General features: G+C 48.9%; 11 protein-coding genes across 11 annotated transcripts; 6 read left to right on the forward strand and 5 right to left on the reverse strand.

Moving 5' to 3' along the window:
- Nucleotides 1–174: 174 nt before the first annotated feature.
- Nucleotides 175–2041, forward strand: N7517_007326 (p53-like transcription factor DNA-binding; the record flags this gene model as incomplete). Its single annotated transcript, XM_056725056.1, has 2 exons — nt 175–326; nt 415–2041. The coding sequence occupies 2 exons, from the start codon at nt 175–177 to the stop codon at nt 2039–2041; spliced, it is 1779 nt and encodes a 592-aa protein (XP_056581306.1).
- Nucleotides 2042–2782: 741 nt separating this feature from the next.
- On the reverse strand, nt 2783–7283 carry N7517_007327 (cleavage/polyadenylation factor CFT1; the record flags this gene model as incomplete). The annotated part of the gene is made up of 7 exons (XM_056725057.1): nt 2783–3866; nt 3921–3996; nt 4050–4248; nt 4308–4673; nt 4728–4895; nt 4948–5261; nt 5321–7283. Coding segments are annotated over 7 exons (4170 nt in total), but the record flags the coding sequence as incomplete, so codon positions are not given.
- Nucleotides 7284–7836: 553 nt separating this feature from the next.
- N7517_007328 (uncharacterized protein) lies at nt 7837–9705 on the forward strand (the record flags this gene model as incomplete). Its single annotated transcript, XM_056725058.1, has 3 exons — nt 7837–8386; nt 8444–9451; nt 9521–9705. 3 exons carry the CDS (start codon nt 7837–7839, stop codon nt 9703–9705), a joined length of 1743 nt encoding a protein of 580 aa, XP_056581308.1.
- Nucleotides 9706–10051: 346 nt separating this feature from the next.
- N7517_007329 (uncharacterized protein) lies at nt 10052–10712 on the reverse strand (the record flags this gene model as incomplete). The annotated part of the gene is made up of 4 exons (XM_056725059.1): nt 10052–10116; nt 10177–10241; nt 10298–10356; nt 10410–10712. The coding sequence occupies 4 exons, from the start codon at nt 10710–10712 to the stop codon at nt 10052–10054; spliced, it is 492 nt and encodes a 163-aa protein (XP_056581309.1).
- A 439-nt stretch (nt 10713–11151) lies between these two features.
- Nucleotides 11152–12770, forward strand: N7517_007330 (Atg14 domain-containing protein; the record flags this gene model as incomplete). The annotated part of the gene is made up of 2 exons (XM_056725060.1): nt 11152–11725; nt 11845–12770. The coding sequence occupies 2 exons, from the start codon at nt 11152–11154 to the stop codon at nt 12768–12770; spliced, it is 1500 nt and encodes a 499-aa protein (XP_056581310.1).
- Nucleotides 12771–13114: 344 nt separating this feature from the next.
- N7517_007331 (putative ZIP family zinc transporter) lies at nt 13115–14616 on the forward strand (the record flags this gene model as incomplete). The annotated part of the gene is made up of 3 exons (XM_056725061.1): nt 13115–13160; nt 13215–13394; nt 13457–14616. 3 exons carry the CDS (start codon nt 13115–13117, stop codon nt 14614–14616), a joined length of 1386 nt encoding a protein of 461 aa, XP_056581311.1.
- A 155-nt stretch (nt 14617–14771) lies between these two features.
- On the reverse strand, nt 14772–15311 carry N7517_007332 (sugar O-acetyltransferase; the record flags this gene model as incomplete). The annotated part of the gene is made up of 2 exons (XM_056725062.1): nt 14772–15102; nt 15130–15311. The coding sequence occupies 2 exons, from the start codon at nt 15309–15311 to the stop codon at nt 14772–14774; spliced, it is 513 nt and encodes a 170-aa protein (XP_056581312.1).
- A 556-nt stretch (nt 15312–15867) lies between these two features.
- On the reverse strand, nt 15868–17318 carry erg10B (acetyl-CoA C-acetyltransferase; the record flags this gene model as incomplete). The annotated part of the gene is made up of 5 exons (XM_056725063.1): nt 15868–16383; nt 16449–16941; nt 16998–17073; nt 17131–17180; nt 17254–17318. The coding sequence occupies 5 exons, from the start codon at nt 17316–17318 to the stop codon at nt 15868–15870; spliced, it is 1200 nt and encodes a 399-aa protein (XP_056581313.1).
- Nucleotides 17319–17586: 268 nt separating this feature from the next.
- N7517_007334 (U5 snRNP component Snu114, putative) lies at nt 17587–20720 on the forward strand (the record flags this gene model as incomplete). Its single annotated transcript, XM_056725064.1, has 4 exons — nt 17587–17606; nt 17654–17793; nt 17849–20077; nt 20158–20720. The coding sequence occupies 4 exons, from the start codon at nt 17587–17589 to the stop codon at nt 20718–20720; spliced, it is 2952 nt and encodes a 983-aa protein (XP_056581314.1).
- A 255-nt stretch (nt 20721–20975) lies between these two features.
- Nucleotides 20976–21635, reverse strand: N7517_007335 (iron-sulfur cluster assembly protein CIA2; the record flags this gene model as incomplete). The annotated part of the gene is made up of 2 exons (XM_056725065.1): nt 20976–21349; nt 21425–21635. 2 exons carry the CDS (start codon nt 21633–21635, stop codon nt 20976–20978), a joined length of 585 nt encoding a protein of 194 aa, XP_056581315.1.
- Nucleotides 21636–23130: 1495 nt separating this feature from the next.
- On the forward strand, nt 23131–26181 carry N7517_007336 (Zn(II)2Cys6 transcription factor; the record flags this gene model as incomplete). The annotated part of the gene is made up of 8 exons (XM_056725066.1): nt 23131–23254; nt 23320–23364; nt 23419–23928; nt 23996–24337; nt 24392–24673; nt 24730–25283; nt 25342–25787; nt 25857–26181. Coding segments are annotated over 8 exons (2628 nt in total), but the record flags the coding sequence as incomplete, so codon positions are not given.
- Nucleotides 26182–26883: the final 702 nt, after the last annotated feature.

Here is a 26883-nt window from a genome sequence, read left to right on the forward strand (position 1 = left end):
CCCCAGGTCTCTACTCATCCTTGGCTTTTCTTCGTCTGACCTCTTTCTCTTACCCTTTTACTCTCCTCTTTTAACTTCCTGTCTCTTCTTCTTCGCTCGACTGTCTTTATATAAAAGACAATCCTATAACTCTCCCTCCCCCGCATCGTGTGCCTGCGTATCGCAGCTCTGACCATGGAGGGCTTCGATACTATGGCGGCGATGACACCGTACTTGGCCAGTCCATTGGCACTTGGGAATTTGCAGGGCTCTGATTATCTCAATGCGATGTCCGGCTTGGATCTACCGGACCACCGTTCCAACTTCGATTCTGAGACCTTTGTTAGGTGGGTGATTAGATCTCCAAGTGGGACGAGAGGGGTGGATTATCCACTCCGCTCGGGTGGGAAATTGTTTTGCTAATTTGATATATAGTGAGGATCTCACTTTCGCACCTCCTAATTTGTCACATCAACTCAGGCGCTTCTCTTCCGCATACGATGACCCTTTCACCGAGATGGCGACGCCCTTTGATCCAGCGCCCCAGGAACAACCCCAGGACTCGATCGACCACAACAATAAACTGTTGAGCTTTTCGCTGCCGGTATATCACTTCACGCTCCTCGACTATTCCATGCGCCAAACCATCTTATCGGTGTCGGCCCAGTTGCACGGGATGTTCTTTCTTGCCGAGTCCCCCTATACAACATCCCCTTCGGAAAATGCCCCGCCACAACAAGGCGCCGAGTTGACGTGTTATCGTCGCAATTTGTTCCAAATTACCGGCTCAGTAACTTTGCCCCGCGGGATGCGCTATATCATGACCGAAAAAGGCGACCGAATTCCCATCCTCGCCCAGGAACTCACCGTATCAGCCACAGAATCCGTGGAAGGAAATCCGGTGAAGATTATCTCGGTGCCATGGAAGACCCCCTCGGCGGCTGCCGCTAATTCTGGCACGGCGCCAGAGGAGAGCAACCCTAGCACTGGTGCTAAGATCGAGAAGGAGCCTCCCCCAATTCCCTTGGACATCATGGCGGGTCAGGATCTGGATTCGGACTACGCGACCTTCCCTATCGCCTGGAAACGCCTACAATTCCGTGTCGCTACCGCCAACAATGGTCGTCGGAAGGAGCTACAGCAGCACTTTGTCGTCCGGCTCAAGGTAGTCGCAACGTTATCCACTGGTGCGAAGATTTCCATCTCAGAGGTGCAGTCAGGCCCCGTCATCGTTCGTGGCCGCAGCCCACGCAACTTCCAGTCACGCAAAGATCTCCCTCTTAGTGGGAGTGCTGCCGCTTCGCGAAAGAATGCCCAGGCCAGCTCTTCGAATGCCGCCATGAACCGCACACCAACAAGCGACACCGTCCCGCGTCGGGCCAGCGTGACTCCAGCCAAGACGAAGCCAGCTGCCCAGAGCAGCTCTCCTGAAACAACGTCTGTTCCCCCACCGAGCATTATGCAGCAGACTAAAGCGACACCGGATTGGACCCCCATCCCACAGTCCAATTCAAGCAATGTCATGTCTCATGCCCCAAAGTCCATGTTCCCTCATTCCAGCCCGGAGCAGCTCTCCCAGGTGCCGGACTCACATCGCCGCGTCAATTCCACAACAGTGGCCGCTGCCCCAATTAATCTGTCGTTGCTAGACGAGGAAGAAGGCGGTGACCCTAATCTCCATCTTGATCAAAAGATGGTGTCCCCTTTCGCTGCAGAGTTGTCACATCATCGATCGCTGAGTCTCGACCAATCTGCCCCGCCTTCTAAGATGCGCAAGCTCTCTCATGCGGTCTCTCAAACTCCCTCGCGGAGTGTTGCTTCGTCCATGCCGTTGCTGGAGACTGCCAACCTGCCCCAGTCATTTGCATCGTCACTCCCCTTTCCGAACGAAAGCACTGATCTTCTCTATGAGTACTTCCCCCTCGGGTTGGATGATTGGCAAGCCCCCGTCGACGCCGTCTACCGACCACATGTAGTGCATCACACCAACATGCCGGAGATGAAATTCGTGGCGTCCAGAGGCCGGAGCAAACGGTACTTCACTGCAGAAGATGTGTGCTAAGAACCTCAACACTGGGATGATAGGCTAATGGGGCTGGGGGACCTTTGTCTTTTCCTTCTCGCATCTGCATTATCACTCTGGTATGGGGTGTCTCCTTTTTTTTTTACTGCTTTCTTTTAGACTTGACTTTGTGTTTGCCCATGAAATACAAAGTACAAAACATGGTTGGTTCTAAGCTGACATGCCGAATGTGTTACTGATATTGATGCTCATGGGGGGTCGGATGGGGTTTGGCGTGTACGATTTCAAAGATCTGGTTTTCTTTGAATTCGAATCATGCAAGGCGAAAATGGCGAATGTGGCGTGCTGAGGTGTTTTGACTTGATTGATTTTCTTTTGTTTTGGGTGGTGGATTTTGGGATTGGATGGGTTTTGGTTTACTTGGATTACCCACGTTGGACTGGTTGGGATAGGTACTAGGGTCTCTTTTTTTTTCTCCATCTCCCTTTTGGGTCCTGGTTTAGTTATATCCCACTGTGTTATGATATCACGCTATTTACTTGATCGTGATGGGGCTCCCTCGGCGCAGGCTGAGAGAATCTTCAACTATACATGTTCTCGTGGCATGCCATATATTGAAAAATCCCATCTTGGGCTGACTATTTATTTTTTATCTTCTGGAGATATAGACAAGCTGTTCAAATCTGATAATAGAATAAATTTGCAAGAGGAAGCTCACTCAGTGAGTTGGGTTTGTAATTTCCTTAAAACTAATGCATCGAAAGACGTCTGTTTCCGGCATCACAGATATCCGAGTCCATCGCCGCCAATAGTCTCCAGATCAGCCTTGATCTCCCACTCCGTCGCGCCGACCCGGCCCGCAATCTCAGCCTGTCGCTGCTTGCCCATATTCAGCCATAGACGCAGTAAATTGCCATCAACCATACCACGTCCCGCAGCGCCATCGCTTTCAATAGCCCGGAAAGCACGCGCGTTCAGGCCGGCAGGGTGTTCGACGGTGTTGATCAGCTGAGACTGTAGCGCCGATAGTCGACGGTATGATTCCTCGGCAACTGACGTTACAAGCGCTAGGGACCCATTCTGCGAAGCGATGAGAACCTGGTGTGTGGCGAAGGTCTGATCCACGTCCATTTCTTCTTCGGATGACTCTGTGAGCTCGGATGAAACGGGTGTGCGCGGCAGAAGGGTTACCGATGATGCGAAGTTGCCTGTGTAGAATTTGCTTCGGCTGAGGAGTCGATCGCCGTTGGAGGACTTGGGGTCTTCCGGGTCGTATTGTAGGACGTGCAGGCTGCAGTCGCTGTCAGCGACTAGCATGTACAGCTTGTTCCCATCTGGGAGGAAGTCGGCTGCCACCACCTCCAGGTATTCGGGGTCTTTGCCGAAAAGCGTCATTCTATATGGGTCCTCTGAGTAACCGGCGAACCAAAGTCCTTTCACGGCATCTCCTAGGATAACCATGCCGGTGCCCTTGAGCTCTTTCGCGACATTGACATAGCATTGCATGTCCATAAATGCAACAGGGAGAAGGCTTCCGTCTTCCTTGAGACCTCGGACCATGCACTTCTGTCCCTGGGCCACAATTATGAACCCTTGACCACCGATGCCAGACAGCGCGGTCACTGCACCCTTCACTGACTCCTTGCCAATCAGCTTGAGTTTGCGGCCTGTCTCTGGCTTTTCCGGGTCTGGGGCCACTTTGATCACATCAAAGACATAGATCGTCCCGCGAGCTGGCATATCTTCTCCCTTAGCAATGGCGGTTCCGACGACGATTAGATCCCTCCGCTCGTGCGTATTCTCCGAAACCTCAATGTTCACGTTTTTCACCGCTGTCACCTGCTCATCGGGATCCAGAGGGTAACTACAGATATTAGTATTTGGTTCATTAGGTCGCGGGTTTTGTGGGAGTTTTTACCTGTCAATGATGGTCCATGTCTTGGGACTGACGACCTTGATGCTGCTTTCGGGGACTTTCGGACAAAATGATAGCTCTTGAGATTAAATTAGCACAGCACGATGGGAGACGCTTGAAGCAATAACGAACCTTCATTACGCCACTCAGGGTGCAGGTCATCACCCTCCGGTAACTTGAAGTCTCCTTGGTGGCTTGTGCCGAGAACATACGTCTCAGAAGACGTCGAGTAGGCCAAAAAATCGACCTGCTCTTCAATTGGAACTTTGCGCAATGTCCACGGATAGTCAAATTGAGTTTGGGTAGGTAGTTGACAAGCCCGGATACAGCTCTGAAACAAGAGGATTAGTAAGTGTAGATAATATGACAACTGTGAGCAAAAAGTCTCACCTGAGAATCCACGTAAATGAACCCATTTTCACAGCCAGTATCGGCTGAGTCAAAGGAACTTAGCCAACGTGTAAAGCCTCCTCTAAGACGAATGATGTGTGGTGAGCTCTTTGCTGTCCTAAAGACAAAGCTCGATGAAGCTCCCGGCATAAAGACGGTGCTAAACCCTGAAATATTAGGAAGAACCCTCAGCGGCCTCGATCGCTGTTGCTTCTGTATTTGAGAGGATGCTTCCCCTGAAAGAATTTTTGGTAGAACATGATTTGACTCTCGGAATAACTGCAGGCGACGAGATGATCCATGACCTGCATTTGCCGGGACTAGGCTCGGTTTGTAGAATACGAGATCGTCATTTTCGGTTCGGGCCTAGAATGCTTGAGTTAGAGATCAGAGAAAACCATGGAGGAAAAAAATACTCACAATCAGATAAGGTGAAAGGCTAGAACTATCACCAAGATTGGCAACAACAAATTCCGTCAGGGTTTCCCGAGTATTAGATCGTTTTGGGGGCTCGGTCGACAATACGGGTGGTAAGCAGTCGACACCTTCAATGACCGCGAGCAACTGCATGTCAGAAAGGCGGAATATCTGTATGTCAAGTCAGAACCAATGCCTGCATTTTCTTTTCGCGATGACCTACCGATAGCTTATACTCCAGATTCAATAGGAATAGAAGCACTTCGCCTTCTGAAGAGTCCTTCGACGATGAGCCTGCAACGCTGAATGACTGAGAGTTATCGTGATAAAGGCATCCGGAGCGCCATTGTGAGGAGCTAACCTCATTTGAAAGCGGAACTTCGTCGAGGTCACCACTTTCATCCGCCTGCAGAAGCAGTATTGATGAATCATCCCGAATAATCACAAGATAAGGATCAATAAAGCTTGCGCTCACGGCCACGCGCTCATCACTGGTGTCTTCATCCCAAACGGGGTAAATCTGTGACAGTCCCAGGTCTGTGGAGTTTCATGATTAGCTTATGCAACGCTTGCTAGCAGGCTGAAGTAGACTGTACCTATGTCGTAGCTTCTAACCTCGTTCCGCAGAACCTGAACTAGACGAGTATCGCCTGCCAAAGATCCAATATCAATCGTGGAATCTTCGTTCGGATTGAACTCTGATGCCTTGAAAGGCTTCAAGCTTTCTTCCTCCACGACGAAGACCTCGTTCACCTCCTGCTCCGAATCCGTAGACCGAGATACAACCACATATTGACGAGAGGGGTTGTCTGTGCTGGAGGGCCCTCTTCTTTTTGTGACGCTGGCCGACCAAACACCATCCGCATCATCGACTTTCAGAGACATGGTAGTCACGGGATCGATTTCACGCTTGATGACTACCAAGCCACCGCCTCTATCTGAGCCCTGAGATGCCACCAACTCCAGTTCTGCGGCAACACTTTCATTTGTATCCTGACTTTTGGGATTCGTATTCGAGAAAGCTTTGCCCAAAGTGATGTCCCTCAGTGGCCCAATGCTAGGAAGTTGATCGTTCAGTCGGAAGTTATAGAATTCGGGGGTTGAGTTGTCGGCTCCCATGCGATTATCGACCTGTGTCAACCCAGGTGCCGAGGAATAAAGATCATCGTCTTCCATCTGATCATCATCGTCTGAAAGATCATCAAGACCATCGGCTGTGTGTTTTGACTCAAGCCGAGCTTTTTTAGTAGAGGCGGATGAATGCGACCATTCTAGAAGTACCGAGTCGGCATCTTCGCTGCCGATGAAGACGTTTCCATCTCCGAGACAAGTGGAACATGAGGCGGCCGACTTCAGAATATCTCCACCTGCATGAGCCGGAAGGGGGTGAACAGTGATACCGGAGACAGACCGACCATCAAGTTTGAATTTGATCAGTGCCATGTCGCCGGACGCAAGTGCTAGGAGTAGGTCGCCACTATCACCACCAAGTCGCTCAACCACGCAGCCTTCGAGGCGGAACGCCAAGTCCGATTGGTCCGTCATTGAAAATGAAGAAACTTGCCTTGAAAACTCATTGACTCCCACTGCATTGGTTTTACCGGCTTGGTCCACATGAACAATTTCATTTGATCCAAGAAGCAAGGCACCTCCTACTGGAAGTGGGAGTGCCACGACTTTGAACAGATCACTAGGAAGACGAGATACGGAAAGAAGGGTGGTAGAAGCGCGCTGCTCAAGGTCCAATGTAAACACAGCGTAGAATACCACATCCTTTCTTTCATGAAGAAGGGCAGTGGAGGTTGCGACTTGAGAATATAAAATTCCAAACGTGGGCTCCCTGTATTCGTATAGGAACGCAAGACTTATGGGATGTAGCAATGAAGGGTCCAAGGCAGTCAATGGCAGGACAAAAGACGAGGAGTAGGGTGTTTGGTGCGCTGGTCCATCATTGCTCTTCTCGATCTGTGCACCTCCGCCAGAGGTTTGATTTGGGCGTTCTCCGTCAAGCTCCGAGTCGTAGTCATCCATAACCAAGTCATCGCCCGCCTGATGAAAGGGCAAAATTGCAAGGTTGCGAATTCCAAAGTTGTACACCGCGCATCTACTGCTTGGGTCAACGCTCAGAATGCTCCCACACCGGCTCAGATCAGGCACCCAGGGGCTGCGGGTCAGATCATCCCGCTCGTAGTAATGGATGGAAATTGTTGAGATTCCATGACGTTCAGGATCCCACTCGATCAAGCTGAGTTTGGCATTGCGCACTGCAATTAAGATGGCTTCTCCGCCACTCTTAGTGTTCAAGATTTTGACTCGGCTTAAATCCGTCACGGTTCCAGATAGTGGGTATTCTTTTTCCAGCACTAATTTCGTTTCTGGTTGAGAAAATTGTAAAGAATGAGGTTCGGAGCCTTCCTTCTGTGGCTGATGAGAGACCTTAACGAGAGAGAAAACCTGCAGTAGAGAGGTTCTGACAACAATCAAATTGCTGGCGGTTGCTGAGGTGAAAGGAATTGCCAAAGCATGGGTGACCCCCGTGGGGGTAATAGCTCTGTGTAGCACTGCATTTGGAGATTGAGTCCACCGTCAAAGCTTGAGAAGGCTTGAATATGCTAGGAAACCGCCAATAAGCTAAATTGTGTTTTTGATATGGCCTGAGATGCACATTGCAATTGTTAAACCCAGGGACGGATAATTGAGAATGTCAAGCCTTGTAAGCACAAAGAGAGAAGCACAGATAAAAAAAATTAATATAAACACGAGAAGCGATCAAGATCAAGATCAAGATCTCTGCCTTGTGCAGTTAAGTTTGTAGCTCCTTTGAAGCGGAAGCAAAGCGGAGATGGGAGCGGGTCAGCTGACTGGTCTGGCAGAATCGAGCGGCCAAAATATTCTGCCCGATAAATCATACCGCCATTTACTGCACGTGCCTCAAAATGGTTTAGCGTCGAATTATCAATGACGACACAGGCGATCGCCAGAGCTCTGGAAGGGAAGATCTTGATTTAATATTGTAAGTCCCATTCCTGCCATCATTCCTTCATTCTTTTGCTAGATTTGTTGATGCAGACTTCACAACAAATTTGCACAGTGTGAACTGTTATCCTGCAACATGGCCCTCCTTCAGACTTCCCTTATCTGGGCTCTGTATGGGGTGGTGGTGGCTATTCTACTGGCAGTGGCGTCAGTGTTTATCTATGTCTACCAAACTCCCCGCGACCGCTCTCCTTCGGTCACTTTGACTTGCATCATTTCAATTACTAGTCTTCTCGCAACAGTGCTCTTGCTACCTGTCGATGTCGCTTTGGTATCATCGACTACATCGTCCAAGTTAGGCCAACGAAAGGACTGGGCAACACAGGATGCGGTGGACAGAATCACCTATTCCTTGACCATCATCTATTATTTCCTCTATTCCTTGGATGCTCTGCTGTGTCTTCTAGTCATCCCCTTCACATATTTCTGGTATGAAGAATACGATGACGTTGCGACCGAGTCGGGCGAGCAAACTGTTGGCCAACGGATTTGGGGTGCCCTCAAATACACGCTCTCATTTGTTGCAGTCGTGGTGATCTTGTTCCTAGTTGGTTTCTTTGTCCCAGTCTCACAAGGAAAGAATGACATGGATCTGGATTACTTCAGGCGCTTACTGACTGAAAACCGTGAGTATCTGAGTATCTGAGTATCCTGAGCCGTGAAGCTGACATAAATCTTAACAGATGGCGAGCGTGCCCTTACCTTTGCTCTTGGTCTGTTAATGACGATCGGACTGTGTCTTTATGTCTTATACACATCTGTGGGACTGGCCCTTCTGCCAATCAGTTTGATCAAGACTGCACCATCAGTATCTAGCGCTGCCTTGCAAGCGAGCACTGCACAACAACTCGATACAAATCAAGAGCGCCAACGGCAGCTCGAGGGACGATGTGCTGGAGACCCCGAGCTTCTTTCTTCCAAGGACCGACGAGAACTTGATACACTGGTGCGAGAAGAGAGGACCCTGATTCGGCGCCAACGTCTTGCCGAAGAATCCCAAGGCGGAGGCCGCAGCTGGTTGATGAGGGCATGGTACAAAATTGGGGCAGTGCTCCGTCCCTTCAAGCTCCTAGGTGGCATATTCCTGCTTCTCATTGCTTTCCTCACGTGGGTATCCATGTTCTTGACGGCAATTGACAAAGCCGTGAACTCGATTTGCAAACATCGTTGTGGATACATCCTCGCACATGTTAACATCTTCAACCCTGTCAACTGGGCACTTGTTAAATCCGCCAGGTTCTTTCCCATTGACTACGCCATATTTACCGCACTTGTATTACTGTTTTTCTGCAGCTCTGTGGTTGGAATCGCTGTGGTTGGAATCCGCTTCCTATGGATTAGGATTTTCCAAATTAGAAACGGCCACACATCTCCCCAGGCTCTACTCTTAGCCACCGCCATGTTGATGCTAATCATTTTAGCGCTGAATTACTCCATTTCGATGATTGTCGCCCCCCAGTATGCCACATTCGGCCCACAGACATTCTGTGATCGCGATCCGGGTACCTTCATCGGGAAGCCAGATTGCTCAAATAGCAAAGAACTTATCAAGCCATGCTCAGAACTGGCGAAGAACCCCGCTGCGCAGCAAGTCTGCACACCCAGTGTCGTGAGCACCTTCTTGAACCGGGTCACCCTGAACTACCCATTTTTTGGAGTCGTGTTCTTTTGGGCCCAATTCGTCTTCCTAGGTATGTCTAAATCCCGTTGTGGTCCTACCAGAATTCTTTGTTTACATTGATCTAACACCAACATCGCAGGCTTGTATCTGATTGTCTTTGTTACTTCCCTTTTCCGTTCGCCTCAGTTGGACGAAGCGCAACTCGATGAGGATGCAGAGGAAGCTGAGGAGGAAGGCTTATTGGCGAATACTGGCAGACGCTTTAATGCCAGTTGGCAAGACATCATAGGGAGAGCTGCCCGGACTGAACGCTCCCAAGGCTAACCACCGAGGCCTTACAAATGATAGTGACTAGAGACCAGAGCCTCGCAGTCACCGAGACTACATATGTGCCAGAGAATAACTTGAAACTCTTTTACCTGCAATAATGATTTTTGATGTTCTCAGCAGTGCTATTTGAATGACCCCAAGGATTCCAATGGTCTTTTTCTTTACTTGTAGTACATTTAGGTTTTATCTTATTTTTTGAGCCATCATATAAGCGAGGAAATACATAATGAATGCTTTTTGCATACTGATTCAATTCCTCTCTTGGGATATCGATTCTGAGATAGACGGGACAGAGTAACATAATCTCATAATTGTCATAAATGTCGTAAACATCATGTGCTTAAACCTTCATTTGATCGTTTAGCAAGGCGAGAGCATTTTGGAAAGCCTTTACTACTTCTGTATCTTTAAACAGATGAGCAATCAGACCTCGTTTTGAAGTCAAAAGGACACGGGCGGACTTACAATGCTTCTTTTTGTTTTCCACATTGACTTCGGAATTTTGAACGTGCTGCATTTGGGTCTTGAACCTGTAGAGCATTTAATTATTTGTTCGTTGATGTCTTCGAAGCTGGATTGGTCGAACCTTTTCAAAGCCCTGTTCTCATCTTGCGAAACGGTAGTTTGAGACCATGCCATGAAAACCTACCAGTTGATCAGAGACAAAATTGCAAGTCATATATGCTTTTAAAACTTACTTCAAGAAGCTTGGCTGTTTCAACTCGAAGATTCTCTTCGACTCGACCGTGTTCATCCATTGCATCAGCATATTTCTCTTGGAGTTGCTCCCAGTCGCAGTCTTCAAGTCCTTGTGTTAACCCAGAGACAAGTGGGAACTCATCATGAATAGGGGTAGATGTACGAGCTTCGACTGGTGATTGAGGGCTCTTGTTCTCTTGGAAGCTCCCACTGCCTGGAGGGCTTTTGCTTCCTTGACTGACACGGGGTGATATTGCCCCAGGTCGAGGGATTTTACTGGTCCTGTTTGGTGTTGACTGCATACTGAATTGGCTGACTGGTATAAAGATGTATTAGAGCAAAACCATATCAAACCCAATGATTGATTCAGTAGAATCTAGAGTCTTTTGTTTTGATTCGTGGATGTTCCTATCCAGAAGATAAGATTTGCGATAACGGAGCATCAGGTGACGTCGACAAGTGCATGTGCACATCATCCCGTCTTCTCTTCTCTTCCTCTCTAAAGAAACATTGGCTAAAGGTGATGCGAACTTGACATGCTGGGCTTGAAGCCGATCGTATCCTTTATATCAGCATATTACTTGAGTCATGTGGGATTTGCATCTATTTGATGACCCCTTCACTCCTCTATATGGTTCTCGGCGGCGACTCCAGTAGCACCCATAATTATCCTCGAACGCAACATGGAAATTCACCTTACGCTCTCAAAGAACAGCTGAAAATAAAACCGAATTGTCTGCGATGAGCTGTTCCATATGCTCACGTGCCCCTCATTCCCGCCTTTCTTTCCACTGTCCGACATGTGCCCGCAATCAGCTATATCAACTACGAATCGACAGCACTCAAGTTCTTCTAGAGAAAGAAGCCCTTGGGAAGCAAATTGAGGCCGCTGTTACCTGTGATAGCTCTTGGGATCAGTCTTCCCCGCACGGACAAGACCTGCTCGATACGGATAAAGCTTGCTCTCCCCGCTGGGTCCTCCAAACGATAAACACTCGACATGCAGTGTCTTTGGCAAATAGAGAACTGGTTTCACACCAGCTTGAGGCTTTGAAATCAGAGGTCGAAGCCAAGAAAGCCGAGATTGCCAAGCAAAAAGAAGCCCTAGCACGCAGACGCTCAGATGCTGAATCTGCCAAATTTCAACTAGAAGAGCGGGAAGCTGGAATCCTGGCAGGCGTTCAAAATACCAGCAAACGGGTGGAGCATGTTTGGCATTCCCTCCATAGCAAGACGGCGGAGTCACGTATTTACCTTTGTCGAGAAGTCGCCAATCTCTATGGCCTGCGGAAGAATACGAAGAAGGGCCAAGGTCGTGAGACCTATGTGCTTGGAAGTGGTTTTATCGTTGATTTGAGGGATATGAATGGCAAGTTTCCACAGTCGCTTCCAAACAGTTGTTCATCCCGTGGCATACTAACAGGGCCAGTACAGGTATACCACAAGAACAGATATCCTCATCTTTTTCTAACATCGCCCATCTGCTGGTCATTGTCTCACACTATCTCTCCTTGAGACTTCCCGCCGAAATCACACTGCCTCACAAAAACTATCCTGTGCCTACGATCTACACCCCCTCAGCATCATATCGCTCGCGTGACGGTCAAGATGGAGCCGATCACCAGTCTTCGTCAAGTCCAGCCGCATCAAAGACGGTCGACCCGCGCATCCACACACCACGCCCGCGGCCTCTCTTCATTGATAAGCCTCTAGCCCGGTTAGCGAAGGAGGACCCCGCAACATACGCCTTCTTTCTTGAAGGAGCCACTCTCTTGGCGTGGAATGTTGCATGGTTATGTCGAACTCAAGGAATAAACCTCTCATCGGACTCTTGGGAGGATGTTTGCGATATTGGAAAGAGCTTATGGCAACTGCTGGTTGCTCCGCCAGCCCATCCTTCAACTCTGATGCGAGCTTTTGCCGGTCGAGACACACAGACACAGATGAAATCTGCCAAAGACTCACCCAAAACAACAATTCAGCGGACAACTTCTTTTCCCATGTTAGGTCACTATTCTCACGGCACAGCACATTCGTTCCTGGGAGCATCGGAAGGAGTTGAATTCATGCGAATATGGAAACTCCCAACCCCAACCAAGATTGTGGATAAATTGAAGTCCAACCTTCAAGGGGAAATGGCCAGTGCGGAATGGGAATTGCTAGAAGAAAAAGAATGGGATGATGCGGTCAAGGATTCACCTCAGCCATCTGTTCCGCAAAGCCCCAAGATCATTGCCCCCTCTCAATCGAGGGCGGAAACAGACACAGACAGCAGAAATTCCAAAACACGTGGGCCTCAAGGCCAGGACGTTTCCCGACCTAAAGGTACCAAAGGTTGGACTAAGGTGGGCAATAGGTAGAGGAAATGGATGTATTTAATATTCCACCTCCAAGTATTTCATGTATATCACTTTTCTTCGCCAGTAAATCACAAATCCCAGGACGCGTATTGCCCACGTGCGATTCATGACTAAGCGAAGGGGAGTCGACATTATCGCGTGTCTTAGAACCCTCTGGCTTTTCTGCTTTAAGAGACCTATGTGTTATTGATTTCCTTGTTGGTTTGCCATTTTTTGATCCTTGTCTTAACCCAATTGTGTGACTACCTATATCTCTTTGACGTTACCCGGCCTACCCTCCAACATTCCCCACCGCAGTCCAACTGGGGATGTTATTACACCTTCAACAGCTTTGAGATAACAAAATGCAGAATGCGCAAGACTGGCGGACTGCGCAGGATTTACCATCAGGTGAGAAATCTTTATATACCAATTGTGATTAGTTTCTAACTATGCTCCGGGCAGACTTGAAGCGTGCCCTCTCCACAATTTCAGACATCCCCGATGCTCTTTTGCGGGCAGAACTTCTTCGGCGAGATGGAGCTTCAGACAATACGCCGACATGCGGATCCAAAGAGCGAGGGGCATATAACACCCCGTTACACGTTATGGCATTGTTCCTCATCCTTGGGTTGAGTACATTCGGTATGCACTGGCTTCTCTCGGAGCTCTCAAGTTGATCATTGCTAATCCTGAAACTACAATAGCTTGTTCTTTTCCGGTTCTGGCTCGCCGCTTCCCTGGTCTCCCGATTCCCCGTCGGTTCCTCTTTATATCGAGACATTTCGGAACGGGTGTATTGATTGCGACGGCATTCGTCCATTTACTCCCCACAGCATTCGTCTCTCTGACCGATCCATGTCTTCCTCGATTTTGGAGTCAAACATATCGTGCTATGGCAGGGTTCGTTGCGATGATAGCGGTCTTTGCAGTCGTTATTGTGGAAATGTTCTTTGCGATGAAAGGCGCAAAGCATGTACACGGAAGCGAATATGATAATCTTATTGGCGAAGCTAGGCGTGACTCAATAAGGGATGGGGGAGATCCGGATGTGGATTACTCGAGGCTAGAGGCCCGGCAGGTTTCAGATAATATCAATCTAGATAGCATGGACAACTCCAAGTTGCGGGCAACGAGAGCTTCCGGCTCGGACCATGAATCGGACCGTCTTCACCTGACAGACCCATCACCGGATAAGGAGGACGATGTGGATGACCTTGATGGGCTGGATGATTATATGGATGACGACGCACTTATCAGCGGACAGGCAGCCCATTCTGCGCAGCCACAGCCTGTCCACCGGCATCGACCCCGTGTAAGCGAAAGCCACCGGCATCCGACCGACACAGATGCGCCAATCCAGAATCCTCAACGTCAGCTTCTGCAATGCCTCCTCTTGGAAGCTGGTATTTTGTTTCACAGCATTTTCATTGGCATGGCGCTCAGTGTTGCGACTGGCACGTCCTTTGTCGTCCTGTTAATTGCAATCAGTTTCCATCAGACCTTTGAAGGTTTCGCCCTGGGGTCTCGGATTGCTTCGCTGATACCGGATCTCTTCGCTCCAAATTCTATGAAACCATGGCTTATGTCACTGGCATACGGAACGACAACTCCCCTTGGCCAAGCTATCGGCTTGGTTCTACACAATCTCTACGATCCTGCCAGCGCAACAGGTCTGCTGATGGTTGGCATCACCAATGCCATTAGTAGCGGCCTGTTGCTCTTCGCGGGCCTAGTGGAGCTCCTCGCTGAGGACTTCTTGAGTGAGTCGAGTTATGACACCCTCAAGGGCAGACGACGTGTTGAAGCTTGTATATCCGTTGCCTGCGGTGCTCTCCTCATGGCATTCGTCGGGGCCTTTGCTTAAAAGCATTAATAATTGTTTGGGATTTCTCGGTTATAATGTCTGATAGATTAATGAAGCAAGCGATCTTTCCAATACTACTCTACATTCATTTCAGGAATTCTGGTGGATATGTACTCCATCCCGGTGCATTCTCGTGAAGCACACTTGATCCCTCTTTATTCCGATCTGATAACTCGAGCGGGACTACCAACTGCAACACTCAAGGCTGGTATATCCTGCTTTACTACGGAGCCAGCACCGATGGAAGATCCATGACCAATAGTGACTCCAGCCAGGATCGTCACATTAGCTCCAATCCAGCAATCATCGCTAATGACAACGGGTCCCGTAAATTCCAGTCCTCTATGTGCCTTTCGCGCTTCGATCCCCGTCTCATGTTCTCCTGTGATAATGTTGACATTAGGCCCAATCATAACATCGTCCCAATGGAAACTAGGCCACAGTCCAAGACAGCGAGACTTGAGAAGATTCTGGTTAGATTTGGTTCTTTTCTCTAAAAAAAGTTCGACTCACTGAAAGTTGGCGTAGAATCCGGTGCCTATACTGATATTGCAACCGTAGTCCACGAATAGGGGAGGCTCAATATATACTCCTTGCCCAACACTACCAAAGAATTCTCGAAGTATGTCTTCTCGCTGAGCGACTACTTGCAGTTCGGGGGCTTCCAATGAGGGCGGTGCGTTGAATGTAGTCATTAAACGTCTTGCTCGAGACCTGCGCTCTATGAGTTCGGGGCCTAGAGGGTTGTGTCTGTATATAATTTAGAACCTTTTGGGTGTATACCGGAAAGGAAGCGTATCTCTAACAGCATCCCCGATATCATTCGTTCATACTCCTTTCCCCAGAAAAATTTTGGAGGGCCTTGGCTTCTCAATGTTCTCATTGTCCTTTTCGGTTCTGGGTATCATGGCAGAGGTCTTAAGTGGTATCGAGATGGACAATATTAGGGCTATCGAGGTTCATTTTCTCACCTGGGTAGAGGCTGCTTTATATATTACTAAACCCTCAAACCCGATTCTTCACCTAAGACCAACACGAAGCAAGTGGAAAGCAGAATATGACACAAGGATATCTCATTAATTATTTTAAATACCGAGAAATGGTACTGATACTGCGAAAGTTCGACGCTGCAGGGTGGGGTATGTCTACAGAGAACCGAGCACCTTCCCCGTCAAAAATGAACTTGGTGTTTCATATGCAAAGAACAAAGGTCGTTTCACATCTCCGTTTTTCGTTAACAGAGTTTACTCTTTAAATGGACTCAAGCACCAGGGCGCTGGCACCGCCACCACCGTTACAGATGCCGACGCAGCCAAGCTTGCCGCCCTTGGCGCTCAGGACACCGAGCAAGGTGGACACAATACGGGCACCACTGGCACCGAGAGGGTGTCCAATGGCGACCGCACCACCGTGGATGTTGACCTTGTCCTCGGAGAGATCGAGGAGCTTCAGGTTGGCAAGAGCCACAACACTGAAGGCCTCGTTGATCTCAAAGGCATCGATGGAGTCCTGGGTCACACCGGCGTGCTTGAGGGCCTTGGGGATAGCCAGAGCAGGAGCAGTGGTGAACTTGCTGGGCTTTTGCTCAGCATCACCCCAACCCAGAATCTTAGCAATAGGCTTGAGGCCGAGCTCCTTCACCTTAGCCTCGGAAACCAAGACAACGGCGGCGGAACCGTCGTTCAGGGGCGAAGAGTTGGGGGCGGTCACGGTTCCAGTGCCGGGGATGAAGGCGGGCTTCATGGCGCGGAGCTTCTCAGGGTTGAGCTATAAGCCGAGAGGAGTGGTTAGTCAAAGTCACAATAATCCACCGCAGAAAACCATGTACTCACGTTCTTGGGCTCATCATCCTGGGAAATAGTCACACCGGGCTTGCCACGGAAACCGGGGATCTCAATAGGAGCAATCTCGTAGTCGAAAGCACCGGCCTTCTGGGCAGCCTGGGCCTTCTCGTAGCTGCGGATAGCATAGTCATCCTGCTGGGCACGGTTGAAGCCGTGCTCCTCGGCGCACTCCTCGGCAGCAAGACCCATAAGATCCTGCTTGCCGTAGGCATCAGTCAAACCATCCTTCTGGATACCGTCAACCAGAGTCTGGCTGCCAAACTTGGTACCGCTGCGAGAGGTTTGCAGGTAGTGAGGGGTGTTCGACATGGACTCGGTTCCACCAGCGACAACAATATCGGCGTTTCCGGTCATGATAGTCTGGGCACCGAGAATGATGGCCTTCAGGCCAGAAGCGCAGACCTTGTTAACAGTGGTACAGACGGTAGACTCGCTCAGGCCAGCACCAATGGCGCATTGTCTAGCGGGGTTCTGTCCAACACTAAAGCAAACAGGTCAGTCTCAATTGTAGTATAAGATGTAGCAAAGATAACTAACCCAGCAGACAAGACGTTACCGAAGAAGACCTCCTCGACATCAGAGGCATTGATGCCCTCAGCACGCTCGACAGCCGCTGCCAATTACTATTAGCATTGAAGATGGGTGGTATAGTTTGGGTGATATGTCGTACCTTTGATGGCATGTGCACCAAGTTGGGGAGCAGTCAAGCTGGAGAGAGAGCTACAGTAACCAATGTCAGATCAGGTTCCAGGGGTAAAAAATAAATAAAAAAGATGAATCCAGGAATACTCACCCCAGGAAAGAGCCCACAGGAGTACGGGCAGTAGAAACAATGTAGACGGGAGGAAGAGAAGACATTTTGGCAAAAAAGAGAAAGTGTTATGGAAGTATAGAAGAAAAGGGAGAATATACAGAAGAGAAAGGAGACAAGAGATTAAAGAGGGAGGGGCATCTATAAGAGTAAATTGTACGGTGGGGAGTGAGGAGCTGTACGGTGTAGGCACGAGTACTCCGAAAGGACGCACGGACCAAGTGAAAGTTGAGATCCTCAACTTCTCCGGCATCACGCGTCTGGAGCTACGGTCCCTCTTTTTTTCCCTACACACGTTCACATTCTCCATTCATTATGGATGACCTCTATGATGAGTATGTTTATTCAGCTCTACATCTACGACCTTGCTAATTGTGTCTAGGTTCGGTAACTACATCGGCGATGCCGAATCCGACGAGGAGCACCATGAAGATGTACAGCCACAAGCCTTCAAGTTCGATGAGGCTTTCGATGATGAAGAAGAAGAGGAAGTCAATGACCTACAGTTGATGGAAGTCGATGGTATGTTGGCACGTCTTATTCACAATTAGCGATCTCGCTAATTTCGCATCTTCAGAGGGTCCTTCGAATGCGGTCATATTGCACGAAGACAAGCAATATTACCCCAGCGCACAACAAGTCTACGGCGAGGATGTCGAAACCATGGTCCAGGAGGAAGATGCGCAGCCTTTATCAGAGCCCATCATTGCCCCCGTCCAGCAGAAGAAATTTGCGATCGCAGAGACCGAACTCCCACCCGTACACTTCTCTCGAGAGTTCATGTCTGATCTCTTGAACTTCCCAGAACAGACAAGGAATGTTGCAATCGTTGGTCACCTGCACCATGGAAAGACTGCGTTCATGGATATGCTGGTCAAACAGACGCACGACCTAACAGAGCGGTTGGCGAAGCGCACAGGACGGAAAAGAGAAGAACAATTGCGATACACCGATGTTCATTTCCTAGAGAGAGAGCGCGGTGTCTCGATCAAGTCGGCACCGATGACCCTCGTTCTTCCAAATACCAAAGGCAAATCTCACCTGCTCAACCTCCTTGATACCCCCGGGCATGTGAATTTTGTCGATGAGGTGGCTGCCTCTATCCGCCTAGCTGATGGTGTGGTACTGGTCGTGGATGTTGTCGAAGGTGTTCAGGCGAACACTGAGCAAATTATCAAGCATGCAGTATTGGAGGATCTCCCCTTGACCTTGGTCGTTAACAAGATGGATCGACTCATCCTTGAGCTCAAGCTTCCTCCGAATGATGCCTATTTCAAATTGAAGCATGTGATCGAGGAGGTGAATACAATTATCGAGAACATTTTGCCAGGGCAAGGCGAGCGACGACGACTGAGTCCCGAGAAGGGCAATGTTGCATTCGCATCCAGCTCTATGAACTGGTGCTTTACATTGCAGTCATTTGCCCGGATGTACGCAGACACTTATCCAAGCTTGGACTCGACACAATTTGCTGCGCGACTTTGGGGTGACATCTTCTACAATCCCCAGAGCCGAAAGTTCACTCGCAAAGGAGTGGAGGAGAACGCAAAGCGATCATTCGTCAAGTTTGTCTTGGAGCCGATTTACAAGCTCTACTCGCACACACTGAGCGAGAGCCCCGAAGATTTAAAACAGACTCTGGCTAGCGTCGGCGTCAATTTGAAGCCATCGCAGCTCAAGACCGATGCCAAGGAGCTGCTCAGTCTGGTCTGCGAGAACTTCTTTGGACCCGCCACCGGCTTTGTGGACATGGTTGTTCAGCACGTTCCTTCTCCGGTGGAAGGCGCCCAGAGAGTATTGGAGCGATACTACACTGGGCCTGTGGATACCAAGGTTGGGGACTCAATGCTCACTTGTAACCAAGACGGACCCCTGGTTATCCATATCACCAAACTATTCAGCAGTACCGATGCTGGAAGCTTCTACTCGTTTGGAAGAATTATGAGTGGCACAGCGCGGCCTGGTCAGCAGGTCCGTGTCCTCGGTGAGGGATACACGCCGGAAGACGAGGAAGACATGGTGGTAGCAACCATCTCCGACACGTGGATTGCGGAAACACGTTACAACATCCCGACCAACGGTGTCCCCGCCGGAAACTGGGTTCTTTTGGGTGGTGTCGACAACTCTATTGTCAAGACTGCGACGCTGGTGCCCCTGAAGCTCGAAGATGACGAGGAGGCGTACATCTTCCGGCCAATTCGGCACATGACTGAGTCAGTGTTTAAGGTCGCCGTTGAACCGGTCAATCCATCAGAACTTCCCAAGATGTTGGATGGATTGCGGAAAATCAATAAGAGCTACCCCCTCATCTCAACCAAGGTTGAGGAGTCCGGCGAGCATGTGGTCCTAGGAACTGGCGAGCTTTACATGGACTGTGTGCTCCATGATCTCCGGAAACTATATTCAGAGATGGAGATCAAGGTATCCGACCCCGTTACACGCTTCTGTGAGACTGTGGTGGAAACCTCAGCCATCATGTGTTACTCGATCACTCCGAATAAGAAGAATAAGATCACGATGATTGCGGAGCCTTTAGATGATGGGATTGCAGAGGATATTGAAAGTGGTAAAGTCAGTATCAAGGACCCCATTCGGAAGGTCGCTCGATACTTCGAGGAAAATTACGATTGGGATAAGCTTGCAGCCCGAAGCATCTGGGCGTTTGGACCGGATGAAATGGGTCCCAATATTCTGCAAGATGACACTTTACCCTCTCAAGTGGATAAGAAACTTCTCGGTACTGTCAGAGACTCTATCACCCAAGGCTTCAGCTGGGGTACACGGGAAGGCCCTCTTTGTGAAGAACGTAAGTTTTGACTTCTCTCCTTCGCCAGTGATCTTGCAGTCTCGGCGAAAATAATGAATGTGACACTAATTGAAGTATAGCCATTCGAAACACAAAGTTTAGGCTCACAGATGTCTCCCTGGCCGATCAGGCTATCTACCGCGGTGGAGGCCAGATTATCCCCACAGCCCGCCGAGCTGTTTACTCCTCCTTCCTCATGGCATCTCCACGTCTCATGGAGCCGATCTATTCTTGCACAATGACAGGACCTGCAGACGCCGTGGCTTCGGTGTACACAGTCTTGTCCCGCCGAAGAGGTCACGTCCTGTCAGACGGGCCCATTGCGGGAACGCCTCTTTACTCTGTACGTGGTTTGATCCCAGTGATTGACTCGTTTGGATTTGAGACCGATCTCCGAATTCACACACAAGGTCAAGCTATGGTAAACCTTGCGTTCGATAAGTGGAGCGTGGTTCCCGGTGATCCATTGGACCGTGATGTCAAGCTTAAGCCCTTGGAGATGGCCCCCGCCATGGCCACTGCTCGGGACTTTGTCTTGAAGACACGGAGGCGCAAGGGTCTAGCCGAGGATGTTACTGTGAGCAAGTTTTTGGAGCCGGAGCTTTGGAAGGGATTGAAGGAAAGTGGTGTGCTAGATTCATGATCTCAAAAATTTCACTTAAAATAGGATTGGCTACGGGGGAAGGGGAGTCCTTCCGGTGTTCAACAATTCTTATTGGTAACAAAGTTCATATGTACTTCTAATACTCATTCCAATGCAAGTCATTCAAAATCTAAAGTCATTCATCGTAGGCGGTCGTCACACGAGAGGGCCTGGTCTATTTGCCGGGTGATATAGGTCGTCCTTTGCACCAATGCAATCAGACCCCGCTTATAGTACAAATGGGAATTTGAAATTTCAGCGACAAGTCTCCATCATTTTGGCAATGACCCCCATCAAGGCACCATTTTCCAAGGCCGCAGCAACCCGCTCCTTATCGGCGAGCTGCTTGTTGACTTCATCTCCGGTGCTATGTGTACCTTCTTTAATCCGCACATCCATTCTGAATCGTGACGGGAGAGACTGTTCCAGACGAACGCGGACACCGAGACCGATGACAGTTGCCAGACTGCAGTGAGTGATCGTAGGCGTGATAAGCACGGTGACAGTTTGCAAAGGCGAATCAAGGACATCTGGGAGGGTTGGCTTGATTGCGATATCGGGGAGAGAGACCACAGCTAATTCACCGAGCGAGATGGGATGTTCGGGGTCGGAGATCGTTGAGATGAGATCTGGTTGTGTTAGTGGACTAAGCTATGCAAACATCCCCGGGGACAGGCCTTGAGATGTATCCGAGTGAGTCTTACCATATATTTCCTGTTCATCAATAGGCTCCTCCATCAGGTTTTCATCCTCCGAGTCAGATGACGGAGCACTCTCGAAGTCTACTGGGGCGAGTGGCAGGGCCGATGTGAAGATACCACCATATTCGGACTTGCTAGTGGCGGTGGGTCGCAGTCGTGTGGGGAGATCAGCTGCATTGATGATCGTAGGGTTTGAATTTTGTATTTCCGCCATGATGAAGTAGTGCAAGGACCAGGTAGAGAGGTCAGGTATAGTCAAGTGTCAAGTGTGGTCTACTAAGGTCGAAGGTAAAGTTAAGGTGGGGGGTAAAAATTGCCGATAACGCTTATCAGGTTCACGTGCCAGCCCTCGGTAAGTATACACTGTTTTAATACAGTGGGTTTAATATATAAATTTCTTGAGAATTTGACTAAATACTCTAGGAAACCTTGGGGAATATAAATGATCCCCTACTGATAACTATAGTCTCAATATATCCCTAATAAGTCTAACCTTTTTTGTTTTTTTTTCACGGAATTCCGTCTGACAATTTCAGCCACTCGGGATGATCGACAAGCCGAATGCTTTAAAATCAGATTTTGTCCGAAGTGTCCCCGGCAATTTTGGCCTAATCTAAAGGTTTCACAGAACGTGTCTTTTATGGTTTCAGATTTGGGGGTGTTTAATATTGTTTATATACTCGGACGTATTTGCTTTTTTTTATTTTATGTAGCATGTAGTCAAGGTATATACTTGCTTCTATATGAGTACATTTTCATAATCATTTTTAATGTCCCATAGTAATTCCAGGTAATATTAGGGGTGATGCATTCTTTATATATATATATAGGAAATCTACTGGAATAATTTCCTATAATTTCTCCTAAAACACATCGATCTCTATAGTATACCTATACCTAATGTAAGTCATAAGAAAATCAGATCGCCCCTCCACCTTGGGAAAATCCACAGCGGAGGCGCGCTATTGGATCCTCTCCCACACTTGGCATACCTCTCACCCCTCAGCTTTCTCTCTCCCTCTCTCTCCTTCTCACAGCTTTAATTTTCCCCTTTTTCTACTCTCAAGGAGCTTACTCATTCATATCATGTCTCCACTTGTGTGTTCCTAATGCCCGCTTCTTCCACATATTCCCTAATTGAGACGCAATGCGCCAGGCTCATTAATTCGAATGTGGAGTACTTTGCGACACATGGATATGCACCGGAAACCCTTGCTACTTACAATTGTATGGTCTCTCGATGTTCCGTGTGATATTTGATTTGGGGTTATATGGTGTGGGTGGGACGCTAACTGGGCCCTGCGCTTGTTACAGACTATTTATTCACCTATATTCGAGCCCCAAGACAACCTGATTTTATTTCGATCTCAAGCCTCGCGCGCTTGATATACATTGCACTCGGTTTGCCGAGAGCGCACATCTTCCCAACAGCCTCACAGAACATTACACGTCTCGGGTCTTTTGCGACTTCTGCCGATCAATTTCTGCGGAGCCTCGGCAAGTCGATCGCATCATTAGGACAACCTGGAGTTCGTCTCTCCCAGCGGAATTGGATCACTTGCGACAAATTTCCGTGTCGCCGTGCGAGGTTCAACCTCCGCCTTCTCTCTCACACACACACCGACAAACCTCCTTCAATTTCCCAAGGCAGGTCCTTGTGGATAAACCAGCACGGACTTTTTATTCCCTTGATACCCTGATAGTCCCAGCTTGCGTTATCTCTACCGTCATACTTTACACCGTTTTCCAACCCCGCCACTTGTTATCAAACGGGCAAGTATGCAGGGTTATTCGTTTGCGCCCCCAGCGGGTCCCCGAGAGAAGGCCAGAAAAGTATGTCCCTGAGGGCCATCTGTATATTGCATGTCGTATTGACAACTAATCACTCATCGGTGTAGACTATGTATTTGTTGATGAGCATAACCGACACAAGAGGCTGAAGGGTATGAAAAGCTGCCCACCGCAAGTCGACAAATACTGATAAGCCTGACGTTTAGTGATGCGAGCCTGTAATGGTTGCCGGAAAAGGAAAATCAAGTGTGACGCAGCTACGACAAATACATGGCCTTGCTCTGCATGCACTCGTCTAAAGCTGGTCTGTGTCCCTCCGACGATCGGGCAAGATGGAGACTTTCTTCCTGATGGCCAGGGCGAGTCTACTCTCGAGACTGGAGGACCCTCCAACGCAGACGAGGGCTCTCATACATTTCCAGCGCCCCCAGTTTACAGGGACAACAGTCAACCCACCATGAACACCATCCCATCGTATGATCAAATGAGCATGTATTCACAATTCGTCCCTCCTCAGGCTCAACCCAGCATCTACAACGATCTTCAGTCACCACAAATGGCAATACCACACCAAAATTTTCAACAGCCTCAAATGTTTCCTGGGCCACAAACTCCATCTATGGGATCGTCAGATCGGAATGTGTATGCTGATAGCGAGCACGCAGAAAACCTCAGTGATGTACTTGGGGAGTTGAAAATTGACGAGAGTGGGATCGGTATGGCACATTGTTCTTCTACGGATTTCCCCGCGACTAATGGCTAACACTCTGCCCATTCCAATAGCCCCATACATTAGAAGGCAACGCACAGATCGAATTGAGCCCGACGCCCCTGTCCAGGACGAGGCTGAAGAGCAATTACCACCTCTCAGAACCGGATCGGGCGCGACGATTCGAATTCCCCCTGAGCTCATGCCTGCCGAAGACGATGTAATGGCCTATTTCAAGATCTACTTCGATGAGATACACCCATATGTTCCTGTCATATCTCGTGCCCATCTGTACTATCAATGGCAGCATGATCGCCATTCCATCTCTCCCCTTCTTCTCGAGGCCCTTTTTGCCTGCGCGGGTCGTTTATCTGATGAGCCTTCAGAAGGAGCCCAGTGGCTTGCCTTGGCCAATAGTGAGTTGACACTGGACACTCGTCCAGCCATCTTCGAAAGCTGACATTTCCCAGGGCACGAGACGAGCTTTATGGATGTACCACGTCTGAGTACTATCCAAGCCTTACTTTTGCTGCTAAAAGCAAGGGAATCTTTGCCAAAGAAAGGGTACTATTATCGGTCATGGCAGACTGTCAAGACTATTGTCTCAATGGCGAAAGATTTGGACATTCACGAACATTACAGCAGTCATGCTGAAGGCAAGCCGTGTGGACTCAATCCAATTGAATGCTTGGTGCAAACCAGAGTGTGGCAGGCTCTCATGGTGGTTGAGGTCATGATTGGTGGGCCGCAAGGTAAGTCTCTTATCACGTCTGATTTATTAAAACCAACCAGCTTCTGATCAAAGTAGGCCGTTCGGATTACGGGGTTGATCCTCACACGGTGGACATGCGACCGACGCTAGATATCAGAGGCCTTGATCATTACGAGATCGATCGCTCAAGACAATACGCCTATTTCATACGCAACGCACATCACATTCGCATCATTACAGATATCTATCACAAAGTCAAGAAGCAAAAGGACTGGGGTGCAGATGCCAGATTTGTGCAAATCAACCCGCTTTTCGCAGATTGGCTTCGCAACCTCCCTCCAGACCTACAGGTCAATTATCCTGCCGATGGCTCTGCACCGTGGCTTCCATCTCATTTTGTTGGCAATATGCATTCCCATTGCCACCTCGCCATTATTATGCTACATCGCCCTCAACTTTTCGCTTCGCAATCTTTTGCGGCCGGTGGTGAATGGAAGATCCATATGTCACTGTGCTACTCCTCGGCGAAAAGCCTCTGTCGACTACAGGAAGCCATCTTGCAAAGGTTCGGGTTATCTGGCCTACTCTACATGCAAAGAGGCATCAATTTTGCTATATATTGTATCTTGACTTGTACGATGCTGCACCTGGTAAGCATTCAACAACGTGTGGGAGTATTTAGAAGCAAGGCAATTCTAATATGGGCAGATTGCAATCACCTCCCCCGACCCTGAGTTCAATTCAGATGCCCGTGAATTCTTCACTCGTCATATGCGAATTCTCGAGACGTGCTCCACCGCCTGGCCGATGCCCGAGATTCAAGCTCAGATCGATTCATTAAGACTGGCTTTCTCCGCCGACATGCATCGTCCTTTCGAGTTGAAGCCTAGCTTCCCATACGGGAGTCCCTCGGAACCCTATCAGCCCAGTCCACCTATGGATGCGCACTACCATCCGCACTTGAATCAACTCCAATCCAGAGTGCGTTACAACCCAGTAACTCCTCCGATTTCGACTGGTGCTGAAGACTCAAAGTCCGACACATCTTCACAGATGCAATCACTTGGAATGGTTCCCCACCAGCCCCCAACAACTCACCCTCTGGAAGCCCCTTCGGTCGATGAACACCACTGGGACCCGACCCGAATCATCACGTACGTACATCATCCACTTCTCCCAACGACTCGACTCTCGCTTGGCCTCTTACTAATCTTTCGCTCTAGCCAATGGGACATGGCCTTCTCCGTTAACCCCGCCACCGTCAGCGCAAACTCTCCGCCGATGCCTATAAACACCTCAGTACCGGGTGTACAAAGCGTTATGAACCCCCAATACCCCGTCCAGTACGAGACACCTAACAAAGTGCCCTCTGTCTCGTCTACCCAGTCACTCTCCCCTCCCCAGTTCCAAGCACCTCCAGTTGTGTTTTCGGCACGAGATTGGCAGCAAAGTGTTGCTAGTGTGTACGATCCACAAGGGACCAAACGGCGATGGAATTACCCAGTTGATCCTGGCCCGGACAATATGTCTAAGCGTCAAAGAGGATGAGACGCACAAATACCTATATCATCTATGACCTTGATTCTATTCCATTCGGTCGCCGGGTTCTTCTTCTTTCTGCTGCTGGTTCTTGAACTATGCCAGGCAACCATTGTCATTGAAATCTGAAATCTCTACCTTTGCTATCACCATTCTATATTCCCTATTTTCTTTCTTTTGTGAAACATTTCCTTGATTTTCTTTTTACATTACGACCGCCAGAAGAGCATGGCTCAACGAGGAAAACTTAGAGGGTAGAGATGCCTAACCATCATGACGTCTCTGACCAGCCGGGCTGGGATGACAGTTGATGCATGAATCCTGCTGTACATCATAAGCTTGTTTCAATTGGATCTCTTTGGTAGACTGAATCTAGAGAAAAATTGATAATTGTGGAATAGACACTATTCATATTGCTGGGCATTTTGGTAGAGCGGTGATATAGTACTTGTTCTACACTGAAGGGATTCCCAGTGTCCCCGCTCTTCAATATCTTTGTTGCTTGATGTCCATTTTATGCTACAGTCTCTGATCAGAACAAAATCCTCGGAATATGCCAAAACAGAGAGGTCGCTTAAAGCATCGGTTCTTGTCAAGATGCCCAAGAGATGAACAAGTGTACATTGTTTTATGTCTTGCCAGGAGGATATTCCAAATGTGCCACCTCGCTTCTGTAGTGTTGAATCACCGTCGTAGCCAATAGGTCACCAT

This window comes from Penicillium concentricum (genome assembly GCF_028827145.1).
Source record: "Penicillium concentricum strain IBT 3081 chromosome Unknown utg000002l_segment0_segment0, whole genome shotgun sequence".
In the NCBI taxonomy this organism is placed as follows: domain Eukaryota; kingdom Fungi; phylum Ascomycota; class Eurotiomycetes; order Eurotiales; family Aspergillaceae; genus Penicillium; species Penicillium concentricum.